Source organism: Perognathus longimembris, chromosome 4 (genome assembly GCF_023159225.1).
Source record: "Perognathus longimembris pacificus isolate PPM17 chromosome 4, ASM2315922v1, whole genome shotgun sequence".
Classification (NCBI taxonomy): Eukaryota; Metazoa; Chordata; class Mammalia; order Rodentia; family Heteromyidae; genus Perognathus; species Perognathus longimembris.
In genome coordinates this window covers 18,336,526-18,354,603 of record NC_063164.1, presented here as the reverse complement: position 1 = coordinate 18,354,603, position 18,078 = coordinate 18,336,526, and the positions used below count along the sequence as shown (strand labels likewise).

At 36.1% G+C, this 18,078-nt stretch overlaps 1 protein-coding gene across 1 annotated transcript in view; it reads right to left on the bottom strand.

Annotated features, from left to right (window-relative positions):
• Abca12 (ATP binding cassette subfamily A member 12) overlaps window positions 1-16,214 on the bottom strand; it is a 168,087-nt gene extending 151,873 nt beyond the window's left edge. Inside the window, exons 1-2 of the mRNA XM_048344174.1 lie at window positions 16,146-16,214; window positions 4,694-4,787 (exon numbers count right to left, since the gene is read on the bottom strand). Of these exons, the coding sequence (XP_048200131.1) occupies window positions 4,694-4,787; window positions 16,146-16,214 (163 nt within the window). The remainder of the gene's footprint in view (window positions 1-4,693; window positions 4,788-16,145) is intronic.
• Window positions 16,215-18,078: the final 1,864 nt, after the last annotated feature.

Genomic DNA, 18,078 nt, shown 5'->3' with positions numbered 1-18,078 from the left:
AGTTCAAGCCCCAGGATGGCACATACACACAAAAAAGTATAACTCCTTGTTCAACAAGACTTTATTTTTTAGTGTCTTTGTCTCAGTCCGGCAGGATTGTAAAGCAGTCCTGCATTGGTTAGGATCTGCTTGCCTGCTTGCCTTTCATAGGTTGGTAGTAGGCATTAAAGGAAGACAAACTTGCTATACCCTGTGGTTGGGACCAGTATAAATCCTTCTGTGGATGTTTTTTGTTGTTTTACTTGCTTCTAGTTCCTAATCATGGTGTCTGAGCTTTGACCTTCACCTTTCAACAAATCAGTACTTGTAGAAATTGTAAGAGATTGGACCAACTCCAAGCTCAGTGAATCGGCCTATTTCCAGCCCTTGTGAACGAGCAGAATCCTGCCAGCCGTGCTTGGGAGGTTTTCTCCACTGAGATTTAGTTTTCAAAGGCTGAACACCTAAGCTGTCTGTGGTGACAAAAAAGGGAGTAAGTGAAGGGAGATGACAGCAAGCCCCCTACTCTGCCCTGGCACTCACATAGGAGAAATAGCAATGGCCCCCAAAGCAGGCCTTTCCAGGTGCCTATCAGTCGAAGAGAACAACTGGTCTTGAGTCATGGATACATTTTTCCTGAACAGTTTGTCAAGTCTGACAGACCCACCTGGCTATTCTGGGAGCATAACGTGCCTGCAGGGATTTGAGCCATCCTCCTCATTGTGACCAAGTTTCAGCCAAGGGTGTAGTCCAGAGTCTCATCTTGATTTCTCTATTGCCCAACTAGCACGGTAGCCAACAAAAAGGATCTGAACTCTTCTGAGGACCTGCTTTCTATGCTACAACTCCAGTGATACACACAATTAGTCAAAGAGAATATTCTTAATGGAGTACTACTAATATGGACAGTGATCTCACTATGTACACTACTGATAGGCACCCGTTCAAATAGTTCTTGATTTCAAAATAGAGGCAAAATTATTTATTTGCTTGTTTTTTGTTTATTTATTTATTTATTTGTGTAGGCACTGGAGCTTAAACTCAAGGCCTCTCCCTTAGCATTTTTGCTCAAGGCTGATGCTCTACCACTTGAGCCACAACTCTACAAACACTTAATTGGAGATATGAGTCTCATGGAGTTGCCTGCCTGTATAAGTGGGATTATAGAAGTGAGCCACTGGCACTAAGCTAGGGTATTTATTTTTAATACATAATATGTAGTCCTCCTTTACTAAGTCTAATGGGTCAACATGAAAAATCGCTGCTAACTACTAAAGGTACAAAACATAAGTCCAGGTGTTGAAGGTCAGATTCTGGAACCAGAATGCCTGGGTTCAAATCCTGACATCACCACTCATTAACTGAGTGGCCTAAGTCAAGTAATTTAGTTTCTCTGTGCATTAGTTTTCTCAACTACAAGATGAACAATACAATCATCATCTCCCTAAGTGCCTAGCACACAGTACAAAATCAGAAAATATTATTATGATGATTATTATACAGTTTTCACTTCTTAGTATCATAAATAAGAGACACAAAGCAAAACCGGAATAGTTTTTTTTAAACACACAGTTAAAAATACATAAATCCCAGCTATGATCTGGAAGGTATTCCCTACCTAGCATAGGAGTTGGAAAAAATAACTGTTTCTAGTTTAGTCTTCAATTCTCTGAATTGTTCTACAGAACGGCACCTTCAGTAATAAAATCACATTTTATATTGTATTAATTATGAGCTGAAATCCAAACAAGATTTCCTAACCTCTAGATGTGTAAGAGGCAAATATAGAATACAAATTTCATTGAAAGAATATTTCTCTCTCTTGTCTCATGTAACCAAATTTTGGCAGCCTACAGTCTTCCTGGCTTCTGAGTTTCTCACATGTGAAGTGAAGGGCTGCCTCCTAGCTCTGATAACAAACCAATCATCTATCCCTTTAGGCGAAACTTACACGGTCTAAAAGTCTGGCAAACTTATTTTCAGTGTTTGAACACTGTATAATTTTGTTCTCTCATCCCTATAGACATAATCACTTAGCAGCCAATTATTTTTACAGTATGATAATAGGTGCATAGTAAAATGGTTATCCGTCTCCTCCTGGATGTTGTATTTTTATCAGAGTCCTCTGCATTCAATCTAGGAGGTACTTGTCATGTTGTTTCGCCACGTCCTTCCTAATTTAATGGTATTATAAGACTTCTCTGTAATTTTTCTACATATATCTCAAAAGGCTATAAGATAGCACCAATTGATTGGTGACTATTCATTCTAAGATCTTGCATTTCTTTCTTGGAGGTTTCACAAGAGGAATACTGTGTAATGAAGAATCCTTAAACACAAGAAATAGGTGAAATGAGTTGCTAAAAGGAACTATTAAAGTCTTATCACTATTGTTAGCGAATTGATCAGTGGCATCTTAAACCAGGCAGTTGCAAAGATTATTTGGCCCATTTATGTGCTGAGTGTTACTTCTGATTTGGGCACTAAAATATAAAAGAACACATCAACGTCAACAGCACACAGTGATATCAATCTGTTATAAAGAAGGAACATACATATCATGTGAAGAAATTTAAAAAATGTTGCTTTTTCATAACAACATAATAAAACCCAATCAAAACTCTGCACAATGATCTATGCAAAAGTCCTTTGAAATGCTGTGTTATTCAAATGTTAGTTATTAATGTAGCTGCATAAGTTTAAAAGCTTTTCCCTAAATGAGTTGGTATTTTCTGAGTTATTTTATTCAAGTAGATTCTACTTAGACTGTCATCTTAATTTCTTAAGTGGGTGATTGAATAGCACTGTACTTTTTTTTAAGTTTCTAGTCTTTTTTAAAGAATATGTTAACACTGTATTCTTTTATACAGCCAATTGCTATAACTTATTTGAAATACAATCTAGTTTTCACATTTTTGAATTATGCTTGCAATCCTAGCACATGTGAGGCTGAGGCAGAAAGATCATGAGTGTGACAGCTATAGGTTGAGATTCTCTCTCAATTATTTTTTTTTATTTTAAGTACTTTTGTAACAGATGACTGCTTTGTGACACATGAAACATCTGGCTCAACTTTTCTCCTCTCCTAAGAAAACTGGTTTTCTTATAAGTACCACATGCTAACCAATTGTGCAACTGGAGCTCCAGAAAACTTGTTTTCAAAAGGAAAAAAAAAAGCAGAAACAGCATTGAGCAAATTATTGAGCTTAAAAGTTCACTCAGTCAAGACAAGTGCCAAGGCTGAAATCTAAGGACCATGGTTTGAAGTCAACCCCTGCCAGATATTCCATGAAACTCTTACCTTCAAGAAACTACTCAGGGGGCTGGGGATATAGCCTAGTGGCAAGAGTCCTGCCTCAGATACACGAGGCCCTAGGTTCGATTCCCCAGCACCACATATACAGAAAACGGCCAGAAGCGGCGCTATGGCTCAAGTAGCAGAGTGCTAGCCTTGAGCGGGAAGAAGCCAGGGACAGTGCTCAGGCCCTGAGTCCAAGGCCCAGGACTGGCCAAAAAAAACAAAAAAAACAACAACAAAAAAAAAATAAACTACTCAGGAAAAGCCAGAGAAGGCTCTTGTGGTAGACTGCTAGCCTTGAGCACAAGGAGGCTCAGGGATAATACCTGGGCACTGATTTCAAACCCCAGGACTGGCAAAAAAAAAAAAAAAAAGTTCACTCTGTCAATTTTAAGGACTTGAATCATTTCTGCATTTCTGTGCTGAATCCAAAAGAAAATGATGAATGGAGTTAGGCATTCTGCCCACTTTATAACCTGTCAATGACCATATACAACAGAAATAGCACTAATTAGAAAATAATCTTCTTTTAAACAAAACATGCTAGCACATTTATATCACTCAACTGTCAGCCATGACAGAGAGAAGAGATTTTTATAGTCCTGAGTTTCATTTGTTCTGTTCATCAAATACAAATGTATGGTTTCAACGACAAGAGTAAAGATTGCTGCTGGTTTATGTCATGAGACTATATCATGAGATTATGGGGTAAGTAATAAAATGGTCAAATTTGCATGAGGATTAAAATATATACGAGCTCATGTATGCTTTCTATTTTTCCAGATAAATACCATAGAGATAATTCTGTTTTGATTTTTCTTCTTGAGATAAAATCTGATGTAGCCCAAGCTGGGTTGGAATTCATAATCCGCCTGCCTCATCCTCCCAAGTGCTGGGATTACAGGTATGTAACACCCACCACTCCTGGCTCAGATTCAACTCAATGAATTCCAAGAAAAGAAAGTTTTTGTAGTTGCTACTTTTTATTTTCTTTTCCTTTTGTCTAGTTTGTTTGTACTTGAGAGGGTAAGGCGGGAGCACAGAAAATACACAACAAAGGGTGAACAAATACAACAGTGTTACTCACTGGACCCTATGTGGAAAATAAACTGTACAAAATGTAGATGGGGACTGGAAAGAAAAACTGGGAGAGAGTGAGGGAAGACACGACATGGTTCAAAAAAGAATTGTACTCATTACCTAACTCACCTCTACAGTAACAGTAAAAAATAAATAATAATAAAGAAAAAGTAAAAAGATCAGAAAACCACAAGATCGCTTTGTGTAAATAAAGACTTGCAACAGAAAGTACTCTTAAATATAAATGCATTTTATAATAAAACCCTAAAGTAGCAACAAAATAAATTTCAAGCAGAATAAAAAAGTTAAGGAAAAAAACAAATACAATTTACTTACAAGTCGGTTTTGCTGTTGGAGGAAATTTGGTCCGAGTAATAGCCAAAATGATGAAAATAATGACTGGCCATAAAATCAAGACAAGTGTCCACAGCTGCAAAATAATGATAAAAAGGTTAATTATATTACTGAACCAAAATACAATACAACAGAAAACAAACCCCAACAAGTACAAGAAGTATATCATATTTTAATATTTCAACACAAGCTGGATTTGTGACTTCCCATAAATATTATTAACATAAAAAAGAAATTATTTTGAAAATACAGAACACTTCCTAAGCATGATATTTTACTCGCTTCAAGTCTTGACTTGTTCTTCTAGAGAGCCTTTTCTGGTTATCGGAAACGATGTTCTAACTCACCAAAAATCTTTTCAAGTTTTCCAGTTTCCTGTCGCCTAAGAAATTTCAACCCAGACCTGAACTGTGAACTCTGCTCACTCTCTGTTCAACCTCAAAGACCAGTCTGTAACCTTGGATAAGGACTCAATACAGTGAATTCTTGCCCATGATTAAATACAGAACTGTACTATTGTATTGAACACAAAACAGAATGAGAGAATCAACAAAATGAATAACTGAATTAATGATTAGTGACTGAGTAAGTAAGTACACAGGAACTTAGGTCTCTTTGCCACGCCTGCCCCCATACCACTATAATGTACTATGTCTGTTACTATTATAAAACTGAACTTCTTGTTTCAGTCAACCTTTTTCCCTAATTCTACAAATATACCAGCAATTCTTTTGTATGATAAGAACAATGTCTTGCTCAACTCTGAATTTTCACAATCTGATACAAAATAAGGACTATAGGAAGTATATTAAAATAAAATTTCTCTGAGAGATTATGTTTACTTTCATCTCCCCATGTAAACAAGATTCACCTCGAAAGTCACTAACTACTGAATATTTCATACACCTATAAAATTGGCTGCAGAACAGTGAACAACACATATTCACAAGCACATTAACTATGATGTACATACAGTTACAAAGCTTGAGCAACACCACAGAGAATAAACCTTGCCTATATTTAATAAAGTTGAAGTTAGAACAGTTTCTGTCAGCTTATGTGGTCATACTTGCTTGCTATGAATCATTCTACACTGCTCAGAAACTACTCACTTCTACCAAATCTCAAGATTTCTACCTGGGCCTCTTTAATATACTCCAAAACAGTCTAAACACAAACAACCTTAGGTACCAAAAATTTTTGTAGTATGTCTGAGAACAGGCTTGAACCTCATGTCAAACTTTGGATATAAATACAGGGTTTTTTGTTTGTTTGTTTCTTGTTGTTTGTCTTTTAAGTAGAATAAGCTCACAGTGTATTTAAGAAATTCTGAGATGAGCAGAGTGAAGTAAGATATAATCTATTTTCCCTATCCAGCAGAATCCTTTATAAAGCCCCAGAATAATTTTGTTGGAAAATGTCTTTGAGTTTACCTACTACAGAGAACTCAAAGCATAAATAAGCATGAATTAGAGAAAAAAATGTTTGTTTTATGTTCTCTAGCTTATAATTGGAATATCCCCCAATTATAGATATAAGCAATGAACCCAAATGTTATTAGATGTATGTTTGTCACCAACAAAAGTGATGAATTCTCGAGGTTTCTTTGATGTTGGTGCTGGAGGTGTCCCTTAGGATTTTTGTTCAAATCTAGTGCTCTACCACTTGAACCACAGCTCCACTTTCAGCTTTCCAGCAGTTAATTGGAGCTAAGAATCTCACTGGCTTTCCTATCTGGGCTGGTGTTGAATCATGAGCCTCAGGCTTCAGCCTCCTGAGTAGCTAGGATTATAGGAGTGAGCTACCAGCACCTGGCAGAAATCATGGATATTTCCAAATCACATTTAAAATATTTTCAGGTACTCCAAAGTTTTATTTAAATTTGTCACTATGTTAAAAGTATGACAGTTCTGAATAGGCCTTTTATTTAATTCTATAATAAAGGAACATATTTTACCATGTCATAAAATTGCTTTTTAATACTTGAATAATGGATTATTCTTGTTTGTAGTCCTATTTATTCCACTTAACTTATGGATTTACAAACAATATTTTTTGTATTTGTCCTCAAACTTGAACTTAGGGCCTGGGAGCTATTGCTGAGCTTCTATGCTGATGACTAAGAATCTACCACTTGAGAACCATAGCTCCACTTCTGGCTTTTTGGCGATTAACTGAAGATAAGAGTCTCTTAGACTTTCTTGCCTAGACTGCCTTTAAATGCAATCCTCAGATCTCAGACTTTTTTAAAAAATTAATTATTATAAAGGTGCTATGCAGCGAGGTTACAGTTATGTAAGTTGGGGAATTAAAACAGTTCTTTTTGGACAATATCACCCCGTCCCTTCCTCGTCCAGATTTTCCTTCCCCTTTCCTCCCCTCCCTACCCACAATTAGATCTAGAACTCTTGAGTAGCTAAGATTACAGGTATGAGCCACTGGTACCTGGCTAACACTGCTCTTTTGATTTATTTTTTTAATGACAAAAATCTTTTTTAATTTCATTAAATATTCATATTTTCTCTCTAAACATGAGAATAAGTCCTATATAGAAACTAAAGTTTCAACTTCGAATTTAAATCCTGTGTTAGTTATAGGCCACATGCAGAAAACTTCCTCAGACCTGCTGGCTAACATTATACTTAAAAAATACACTGGAGCCTACTTAGAAAGTTATTCATGGCATCAAGGATGATAGGGGCTCTTGATCTGATCCAATTCTTTTGTTTTAGTCTATATTCTGTATTCAAAAGACTAGCACAGCTTGTCCAAAGTCCTATCTCCAATTGGGAAACAGCATGGACAAGGATTTTAATCTCAAGCTATATAAGCCAAAATTGTTGTTGTTGTTGTTATACATATAATTTTCATGCTTTTCTGAAGATCAAGGAAGAAAGCATTACAGAAAATGTTGACTTTTTATTCTAGTCTTGTCTCTCATATAGTTGAAAATTATCTGTTCTTCAAAGATTCTAAACACAAGGTACCAATCATGATGTTATGTGACCCACTGGAAATGTGGACTGTTGAAAATTATTTGTAGATTTATTAGTTTCATATTTAAAGCCATAGTTATTCTTTAAAGGAAGTGTTCCTCTGAGTCTTAATATCTCCCAGGTACTTTTAGGAACCTTTATTTATTTTCCATGACAACTTCAGAGAATTCAGCAAATGAGATAAATTATTCCAACATAAATAGACATTCATATTCAATAAAAGGGTGCATAATATAAATTACTATCTTCTGCCTGATCTATTTGGATGGGTTTGTTCACAAGAGTATTTCAGCAAATTTTTCAATTAATTTTAAGCATATTTGAAATCCAGACAAAAATAAAGTCTTCAAATAGGGAAACAGAAAGTAATTTACACTATGTTAAAGACAAAAACTGCAAACCTACAAACAGGTCTATTATCACAGACTTTTCCTTGGGACTTCATTTTTGAAGGGTACTGAATGCAAAGCTCTCACGCTGTCATCTGCTCATGAATGTTAAGAATGACATATTAATGATAAAATGAAGACATAAACTTTCCATTTCCATAGCATCCACATTGTTTTCAATGCCCTTCTAAGTATTATCCTAAGCAACCAAGAAGCTAATGCAATGTCAAGGATCCAAAGAATCCATAACTTCTTGCTGGAGAAAGAACTCATATATTGACTTTACACAAATGGGCAGAACATTTAGAGAAGCCGTTTTTAAGGTTCAATGTCTTTGCCTATTAATGTTACACTAACTCTAAATCTCACAGCAAGGAGGACAAATTACTGGTGAAAGGATCCTGTTATGGTGACTGCAATGGGATTTTGCTGCCTTAAAATACAGCATGTGTTCCATTTCATCATAGATGCCACCATGATCTGCCGTCTAATTTCTTCGTGCATCTTCTCCTATAGATAATTGAATTGGAATGGTTTCAAGTTGGTTTTGTCAGAAATAAACATACTGAATATCAGTGTAATTTCTAAATGCCCTTAGAAATATTTTGGCCTATCTGAAAACCAATCTAGAATGTCTGGGATGAAAGGCCAACATTCCCCTAACCACTGTCTCAGAGAGTCTTAAGGAAACTTATAGTTCAATATGCAATATAGTAATCATTTATATAAAGTTTGTACGTTCATTAATTAAACAACAAAGTTATTGAACTCATACCAGGCACTGGGATTGTGTGGTTCAAGATACCTTTTCAGGGAGAGAAATTTACAAAATTACAACTGAGTATAATAGATAATACTGTGATGCCTAAACTCACTGTATATACTGGTATTAGAACTAGGGAAGTGAAAGGGAATATCAAAATTAAGAGACAAAGGATAAAAAGACAAACGACTCCAAAAGCAATACTTGCAAAACCATTTGGTACAAACCAACTGAACAACTCATGGGGGGAGAGGGAAAGGGGGAGGAGGGAGGGAGGAATGAGGGAGGAGGTAACAAACAGTACAAAAAATGTACCCAAGGCCTAACGTATGAAACTGTAACCTCTCTGTACATCACTTTGACAATAAATAAGAAAAATATAAAATTAAAAAAAGACAGTCCAAGTCAAAAAAAAAAAAGAGTGTGATAGATAAATAAAGAACACATGAGTCTAAGACATGGAAGATGAGAAAGGACCAGGAAGAAGTAAAGGTACTTGAGTTAGATCGAGTGTGAGGAAGAAATAGTGTCTTTCTAGTAAAAAAATAAACACATATTTTGGTGAAGATCCATAAATAAGAGAGTGGGAGTGTAGAATATTCTACAAATAGGAATAAATACAAAATGAAGCAGCAAGAATTAGAAAAAACAGTTCTGTCATGTGATTAATCCAACCTCCACTTGAACGTTGCTAGACAAAAAGAATAAACTGACATGACCTCATTAGACTTCATCTTAAGACAACTCAGATTATCCAAGGTCAAATCTTCCTTTCTGGGACTACTTGCTCATTTGTTTGAGTTTGTCCAGGGCTACATGAGAATTCCTCAAATATTTGAAGAACAGTCTCTCCTCTCCTCCTGAGTATCTACAACAATTCTACTTAAATCTTTGTTCCAAAAAACTTTTCATAATTGGTCATAGATTTTGGTCTAGTATTCCAAACATAAAAGATACTACACATTGACTTCTTTGAATGTGTAATGGTATACAGTTAAACAATAAGCATCCTCTCAATAAGCATAATAAGCTCATTTCCTCTTGCAGATGGGAAAATTGTTCTTAAGGAGACTAAGTTGTAGAGCGAGTGTTTGAACCTGGTGGCATCAGTAACTGCACAGTTATTTATTAAGCTATATAGATAAACCACTGCAGAATAGATTACTGGCTCTCTGTTATCTGAATATTAGAATTTTATTAGTTCAGCCTTAAGACTAATAAAAGAATTTTTTTTAGTTATTTCAATCCTGAAGAGCACTGAAAGTCACTTAAAGGTCTTCTTATAACTTAGATTCATAACTTTTTATTATAAACTTGAAGATAAAAATTGCACAATCTTCTATAACAAAGAGTACACTGCTGTCCCTTCCATTCCTTTCTTTCTGTACTGTCCTATAAGATGGAGAGGACTGTGGTTGGGAATATGGCCTAGTGGCAAGAGCACTTGCCTCATATACATGAAGCCCTGGGTTCAATTCCCCAGCACCACATATATAAAACGGCCAGAAGTGGCACTGTGGCTCAAGTGGCAGAGTGCTAGACTTGAGCAAAAAGAAGCCAGGAACAGTGCTCAGGTGAAGTCCAAGGCCCAGGACTGAAAAAAAAAAGATGGAAAGGACTATTATTTGATAGCAAAAGGAAAATTCCAAGGTTTTCCTTCTGAAGTAAGAGCACACACTTTAAATTTGGAATAAAGCTTAGTTCTACCTCCAGAACTAAGGAAATAAAAGCAACCAAGATTTTATTGCAGAGTTCATAAAAGCACAAGCATAATCACTGTTTGCTAGTCATTTGAAATAAAGTGAAACTTCAAATGATGAGCAAATAGTGATTATCAATAGTAAAAATTTAGATTACATATCTTCTGACATGTGGCAGATAAATATACGTGCCAAAGCATGGGTATTTGAATAGTCTATACAATCTGATATTTAAGTATGGATTCTGTTATGGCCTGATAATAAATAAAAAAATAATAACAATTATGAAGATTTTTTAAAAAATAAAATAAAAGCAGCCAAGTCATCAGTCGGCTGAGCCTCTGTGAGTCAACATAGCCATCCATACGAATGACTCAGCAAAAAGCTAGAATGGACTAATTTTTGAGTTTCTATACATTTAGATTAAGATGCATTTGGGACAGTGGCGTATTTCCTACGATGTGTAGGGAAACAACACATTTTTGTTGGTCATCAGGCCATTTCTTCATTATTTTCATTTTTTAAAGACATTTACCTCATTTATATTTGTTAATTGACTATTTTTTTAAAGATCTACTATCCATCCCTATTAGAAATCACAATCAGACAAAACTGAGAGGAATTTTTGTCACTGAGAGGAATTAAGTAACTAATTGATTCTAATCCAAAAGAGATAAAGGACTAGAGGAAATATACAGGACCTAATTTATTTAAAACTTATTTATAATTCAAATTGGGATTATGGTTGAATCCTAAATTGTTCTAATCAAACAATTATTTTAATGCATAATCCAACCTGCTTTAAGGCTTTCTCCCATTTTCTAGTCACCATGAAAGGAAGTTGTATAGAAACAAGACATGGATAGTAGAAGGGTCAGTTTGTCAAGTTATTGGAATGCTCATGAGAGCTAGCTCAGTCATTCAATGAGCTAAATATGGCCCCAAGCTCAAAATCAGTTATAGAAATCATCAACTGGCAAAAATTTTTTTGAAGGGTCAGAAGTTTAGAATTCCGAATCTAATGCTGACAAGGTAGAAAGTCAGTGTTTGATGTGTGTACTTAGGAGTATCTTTTTTTTTTTTTTTTTCATTTTGTTTGCCAGTCCTGGGGCTTGACATGAGGTCCTAGATGCTGTCCCTGTGCTACTTATTGCTCAAGGCTAGTGTTCTACCCCTTGAGCCACAGTGCCACTTCTGGCTTTTTCTGAGTTGGAGCTAAGAGTCTCATGGACTTTGCTGCTTCAGCTGGCGTTGAACTGTGATCCTCGGATCTCAGCCTCCTCAGCAGCTAGGATTATAGGCATAAGCCATTGGTGCTCAGCTGGATTTATCTTCTTAACAGGAGAAAACAACTCTCATTTTGTATTATGCAGTCTTTCTGTCAGCAGCTCTTTGTTATTCTGGGTATTTCATTAGTTGAACTTCCTGTTGATATGTTTCTCTGCCAGAATGTATTTTCATTTTTCTACTATTTTTGGAGTTAAATTTTATGCCCAGCAGGATAACAACTTCATCTAATTCAATGTCCTCTATTATTTCTCTTAGTGCTAATGCGTTTACTTCACCCACTCTAGTATTCATTTTATTCAACGTAAGTGAAGATTAATGTTGCCACAAATATTTTAAAAAGATAAATCTTCCTTGAAGAGATGATTTATTCTTTGGTAGGCTGAAATCTGAGCAGAAGTCAGAGTATTGAAAAAGAAAACCTGACCCACAACAGAGAAACAGGCAATTCAAGCAATGATTGTGAATGGCAAAATCTGACTTCAATCTTTGAATTCATTATATGACCTTGAGCAAGGTCCTTGGACATGAGCTCTTGGAAACTATAAAATTGCCAGTCACATAATGCCAAATATTCCAGGCTTTGAATCTTTGATTTTATGAGAGAAAAATTTACTTCAAGTAAAATTTTGAAAGGTAATCTCACAAATGGCAGCCAAACTCAATATTTAGTTTACACTATTTCATTCTATTCCTGAAGCTTTATAGGTGTTTGTAATTCTTTGTCTCACTGGCATAGATATATTCTGGCCATTTATTTCCTCAGCAATCCACAATAGACCTTAACATCATATTATATCATTCTTTTCTTTTCATTTATGTCATTTGCTTTACCAGTAATAGATTCCAAACTCTTTCCTTATAGACTGTCCTTCCCAGCACCTTCCTTTATGATGGAATCTGTTTTTTTTTAATTAGGAAACCTTTTCCTGGTGGTAATACTATACCTTAACATTCAATAAGGACAACATATTTCTAGTGTCACACAATTCTGGTTTTTCTGGGAATAAAATTCTATTGTAAGATACAGTTTCAGAATAAACATAAAAATACAGATGAAAAACACCTGTCAGTTTAAATCCATGCTTAATAGGTGACCACCTCTAGTGTCCACATAAAGAGTATGGCCATCTCAAAAGTAAATGCTGTTTTCCTGCATTCTGTCTTCTAATTTTTCTATTTTCTCTTTTACAACTTTTTTCATCTTCTCTCCCTTGATATATATATATATATATATATGTATGTATGTATGTATGTATATACATATATATATATTTTTTTTCCCCTCAGTGCTGGGGCTTGGGATTCAGGGCCTGAGCACTGTCCCTGGCTTCTTTTTGCTCAAGGCTAGCACTCTACCACTTGAGCCACATTGCTCCTTCTGGCTTTTTCTATATATGTGGTGCTGAGGAATTGAACCCAGGGCTTCATGTATACGAGGCAAGTACACTACCACTAGGCCATATTCCCAGGCCCCCTTGATATATTTTTATCCTAACTTTTCAATTTCCCTCTTTTATCTTTTCTCTTAAGCGTAATTCTACCATACATCTTTCTACCTGTATGTCTGAGTGTTCTTTCCAATGCTAAGAAATAGAGTTAGCCCTGGGCAAAATCTTAACAAAAAAATATATCTTTTCTTCTAGCTGTTCTAGCAGGGTTTGCACTAGGATAGTCCTAGCAAAGGATCACAATAGCTCAATAGCTATGTACATGTGATCATATAAGTTGATGCTAAGTGAAATGAACTCCAAGATATGGAAACAAAAGATTTTTCTTTACTGTTGTTGTTTTTAATGTACTATGTGAAAATATTTCTTTTTTCTCTCATTTTTCTTTCCTATGGTTTAGCCCCTGTTGTCACTGTATTTGATTTTTGTACCCTGGGTATTGTATACATGTTTATCTGAATTAGGGAAGGGAAGGGGAATATCAAAATGGTGAGACAAAGGATAAAGGGTAAACCAACCCAACAGCGATAATCACAAGACAAGAAGTTGGAAATTAACTGTACACCTTAAGGAGGGGGGATTTGTGAGGAGGGAAGGTGAGAGAAAAGTGAGGGAGAGGGTAACAAGTATGACAAGAAATGTACTCACTATCTTACATATGTAACTGTAACCCCCCTGTACATTACCTTAACAGTAAAATTAAACTACAAAAAAAGGAATATTTCTGTGTCCTCTTCTTTTCTTGGTGCAATTACCCTTCCTTCTTTTTTTTGCTGTGATCAACTTTCATAATTTTCTCTTGTCCTTCTGATTAGTTATAATGGATTCAAGTAGGCTTTCTATATCTTTTCAAGTTCCGTCTCTTTCTGATCTCACTTTCTAAAATCAAGAGGTGTCAGTTCTGGGCCCCATCCTCTCAAGTTACACATAAGATCAAAATGTATCTCAAAAGAACTAATCGCTCTTATTTATTTAGAATATCGAAAACACAGTACTTTCCTAGAATATGTGTGATGAATCGAGACATTTTGGTAATCTGGGATACATGGGAATAATCTATCAGTTGTAAGGTATGTGTTATCATGGCAAATGATCATGGTTTCAGAGTGAAAACATGTTTAGCATATCTGACCTGCACTTCCTCTAAATATACCAAATCCAGCAGAAACAGACTAAAGTGAATTTTGAAACACCAATATGTTTCACGGCTTTCAAGATCGGGAAGAAACTTATTATAAAAATTTCTAAGGATAAAATTTCTCAATGTAAATAATTTAATCATTAGTAATTTGATTTTCTGAACAAATTTTAAAGTTGTAAGGATGATATACAACTTCAGCATTCAGTTTAACAATAATGACAAACATACCAGTATTCATTCCTCTATGCTTTTGTTTTTAAGAATTGAATTTTCCTTCCTTTCAACATTCATGCAAATTTCTTCCTCTCATACTCTATTCTACTGTATTTCTTTTCCAAATAAGCTAAATAAATATACACACACACACACACACACACACACACACACACACACACACACCACCCCAAATTCCTCAATAATCTATTGGCCAAATGTTTCATCACTTATAAAGCATTTTGAAATTTATAAGCACAGTTAAGTCTTCCCACACTCTGGGTTAGATATGGTGAGCCTTGTGCCCGTTTTACAAGTGAGAAAACCAGAATGTAGAGAAGTCACTAGCTACTCAAGTCATGGGTGGAGCCTCAGCACATGCTTTAAGTAAGCATCTCCACACGCCTACAGCTCTTTTCCTGAGGAATATCACCCAGAGCCAACCACATGATAACTATGTGAATTTTTCTTTTGTGCTTTAATTACAGTTAAAACAAACATTATATTAATAAAACATTAATTTATCATTTTAAAACACCTAGGTTAGATACTTTATCATTTAAAATTCTTCCTATGAAATTCACAAACTTAAGTGCACATAAAATTCCTTTTTAATTTATAAATAAGAATATTAAGCAAGATTTCAAGTATAGCAAGCAAGCCCAGAGTGAGATACAGTGCCCAGATAAAATGTTTCTTCCTATGACGCATACTATTTGAATATTTATATCACTCAGTCAAGGCTAGTAATTATTACTCTAAAATGAAGTACATTGAATGTTGGACTTTGTTTCCCTGCTTTTAAAACATTCTTTCTGATTATATGACAACTCATAGAAACCAATACCTCCTCCTATCCCCCTGGAGTCAATCTGATTTTAAAAGTGGGCATTAATGTAAGAGCACAAAAAAGATGCTGCAAAGAGAAGGCAAACTGGAACAGTAAAGTGATTCAATAATATTTTTTGAAGCACACACACACGTCAGGACATGGATTTTTAAGTACTAGAATTCCTTAGAAGCTTTTAATATTAACCACCTCCCAATTTTGTCTATATTTTACTTTTCAATTTTCTTTTGGTTTTCCAGGACATTTCCTCCCAGTCCAAAAGATCTGGAATGGTATTTTCCTTCCATTCATCCCATTAAAAAAATTAAATTCATTAAGAAAATTCTGAAAGCATTTTGGCTCAAACCCAGAATTCAATCCCAGTTCCAAGTCAACCAGCAACAAGGTATATTGTTTGCTTTTCTTTGCCCAAGGCACATCCTGATTTACTTCTTTTAATTTACTGAAATCAAAAAGCTGCTTTGGGGCCATGTTAAGACTCGCCCCATTAGCTAAAAGACAAATGGAGGGATGAATTCAAAATATCTTATTTCTTGCTGTGAAAAATACCTCTAAACTCTTTTTGCCTCTCATTAACATCACATTTCAGATGACCTGGAGTATCTCTCTGCCCCCCACCCCCACCTTTTCTTTTTTTAACTCACCGGCTGCCTTTTGACTCCTAGCCAATTTTTCCACACCAGGACCCGAAGCTGATGAAACTGAGAAGCCATCCTTTAAAATCCCAGTCAGGAAAACTCCTGTCTTGCCGTCCTCCACTCTTCAGAAGGCTGATGCCTAGTCCGGCTGGCTGTGTGTTCAATGGGTCAAGAAACTTGTCACGGCATAGCTTTCTAGGGAACCTGGGGTAGAAAACCCACACTTCTTCTTCTCTCCCCGAAGGTTCTTTTTTTTCTTTCAGTTAATCCTTGAGCAAAGAGCAATTCTCAACAAATTCTTCCCCCAAAGCCAGGACCCAGAGCAAAGTCTTTCAGGAGTTTGTGCTTAGTTTACAATGGTATCCAGTTGCTGTCGCATGAAGCACACACTCAATGAGAGAATGAGTATCATTCAGATAATGTTCCACTGTGAAAAAAAAAAAAAGGAGGTGAACCTACTCCTCCTACTCTCCATGAAATTAACTGCCTATCCACACCTTCGCAAGCACGTCACCTGCACCAGACATGTCATAAGGAATTAGGTGGGACCCTTGCCAGGCCAGTAGGACTTGTCCTGCATCTCTTGCCTCCTTCCTGACACATGGAGCCTGCTCTGGCAGACAAGACACCGAGAGGATTTTATAGGCTCTGGGAACAGAGTCAGGTCCCAATGACTCTTGCAGTATGTTAAGTGTGATTAAGAAACTTTAAGTCAATACAGCCAGAGCTCACCTGGAAAAAAAAAAAAGCTTTAGCCCATCATTAATGAAATATGAAAGCATCAATCTTTAATTGAGGTATTTGATGGTTTGATTTAGGGGGAAGGGTCTCTGATTAGGTAACATGTAATGTGGGAAATGAAAGGTAGGTGATGTACATGGCATATAATGTGTTCTCCTGAGATTTAGGAAGTTATGGTTAAAGGACATAGGCTGTTCTAGGTTATTACTGTTCGCTCCTCTGCGTAGAGTACCCCGTCTCTTTCTTCTCTAGGTCTCTACCTCTCAGAATCATCTCCAAGTATATAGCTTCTATGAAACCTTCTTAGATACCCTAACAAGACATTTTCTCTTGATTCTGAATCCAGCATAATTTTTTGTTGTTCTCTACCTACAAAACTGGAAATATTTGCCTTCTGGTTATTCTTGTATGTCCCCTTCTCATTTTCCTCAAAAGTTGAAAATTCACTGGGAGTAGAAAACTACTGTGTTTCACAGTATTTTATATATGATTAGTGCTGGATAATCAGTACTGGGTATCGCTGAATAGACTCATTGAACCAACACTGGTTTGATGATGTTCGCATTTGATCCTTACTCTGATGCAGCCTCTACTTGTAAAATCAAAACTTGGCTTGTGTTTCCCTTCTATCACAGAGTAAATGCTGGTTCTTCTACCCTGTGAAGTAGATATAGATATGGCAGACAGCCTAGGGAAGATAGGAGCCATGATGGTACATGCCCATGACCTCAGCCTTGGCTCTATCTCTCCAGACCTAATCTCCACCAGGCAGTCAGTCCTGAATATCTCGAATATGGCCCTTTCGTTTTATCTTTACAAGGATAAAGACGGTGAGTTTTCTCATTTTTGTTTTGTTTGTTTGGACAGTGGAAAATCCCTGAGGTCACACCTTCATTGTACTCACTTGAGGTACAGAGGCTGCGAGTTGTCTGGCTTTCTCAGTCTTGTTGGATTAGAGTTCCTGTTCCTCTGGCCTTCTTGTACTGCTATCTGTTGTCACAATCTACAACTCACTAGTGGTGTACTCCACAAATAAAGACAGATGGGATTGGGGGGGTGTGATTATGCATGTTGAGGGACATTGCAAGGCAGAGTCTGTTTATGCAGTCAGGTTACTCCAGGTTGAAAAGCCTTCACTCATTACATAGCTGATGCAGGACAAGGTGAGCTCAAAACATGCCATGTGACTTCTTCCAGA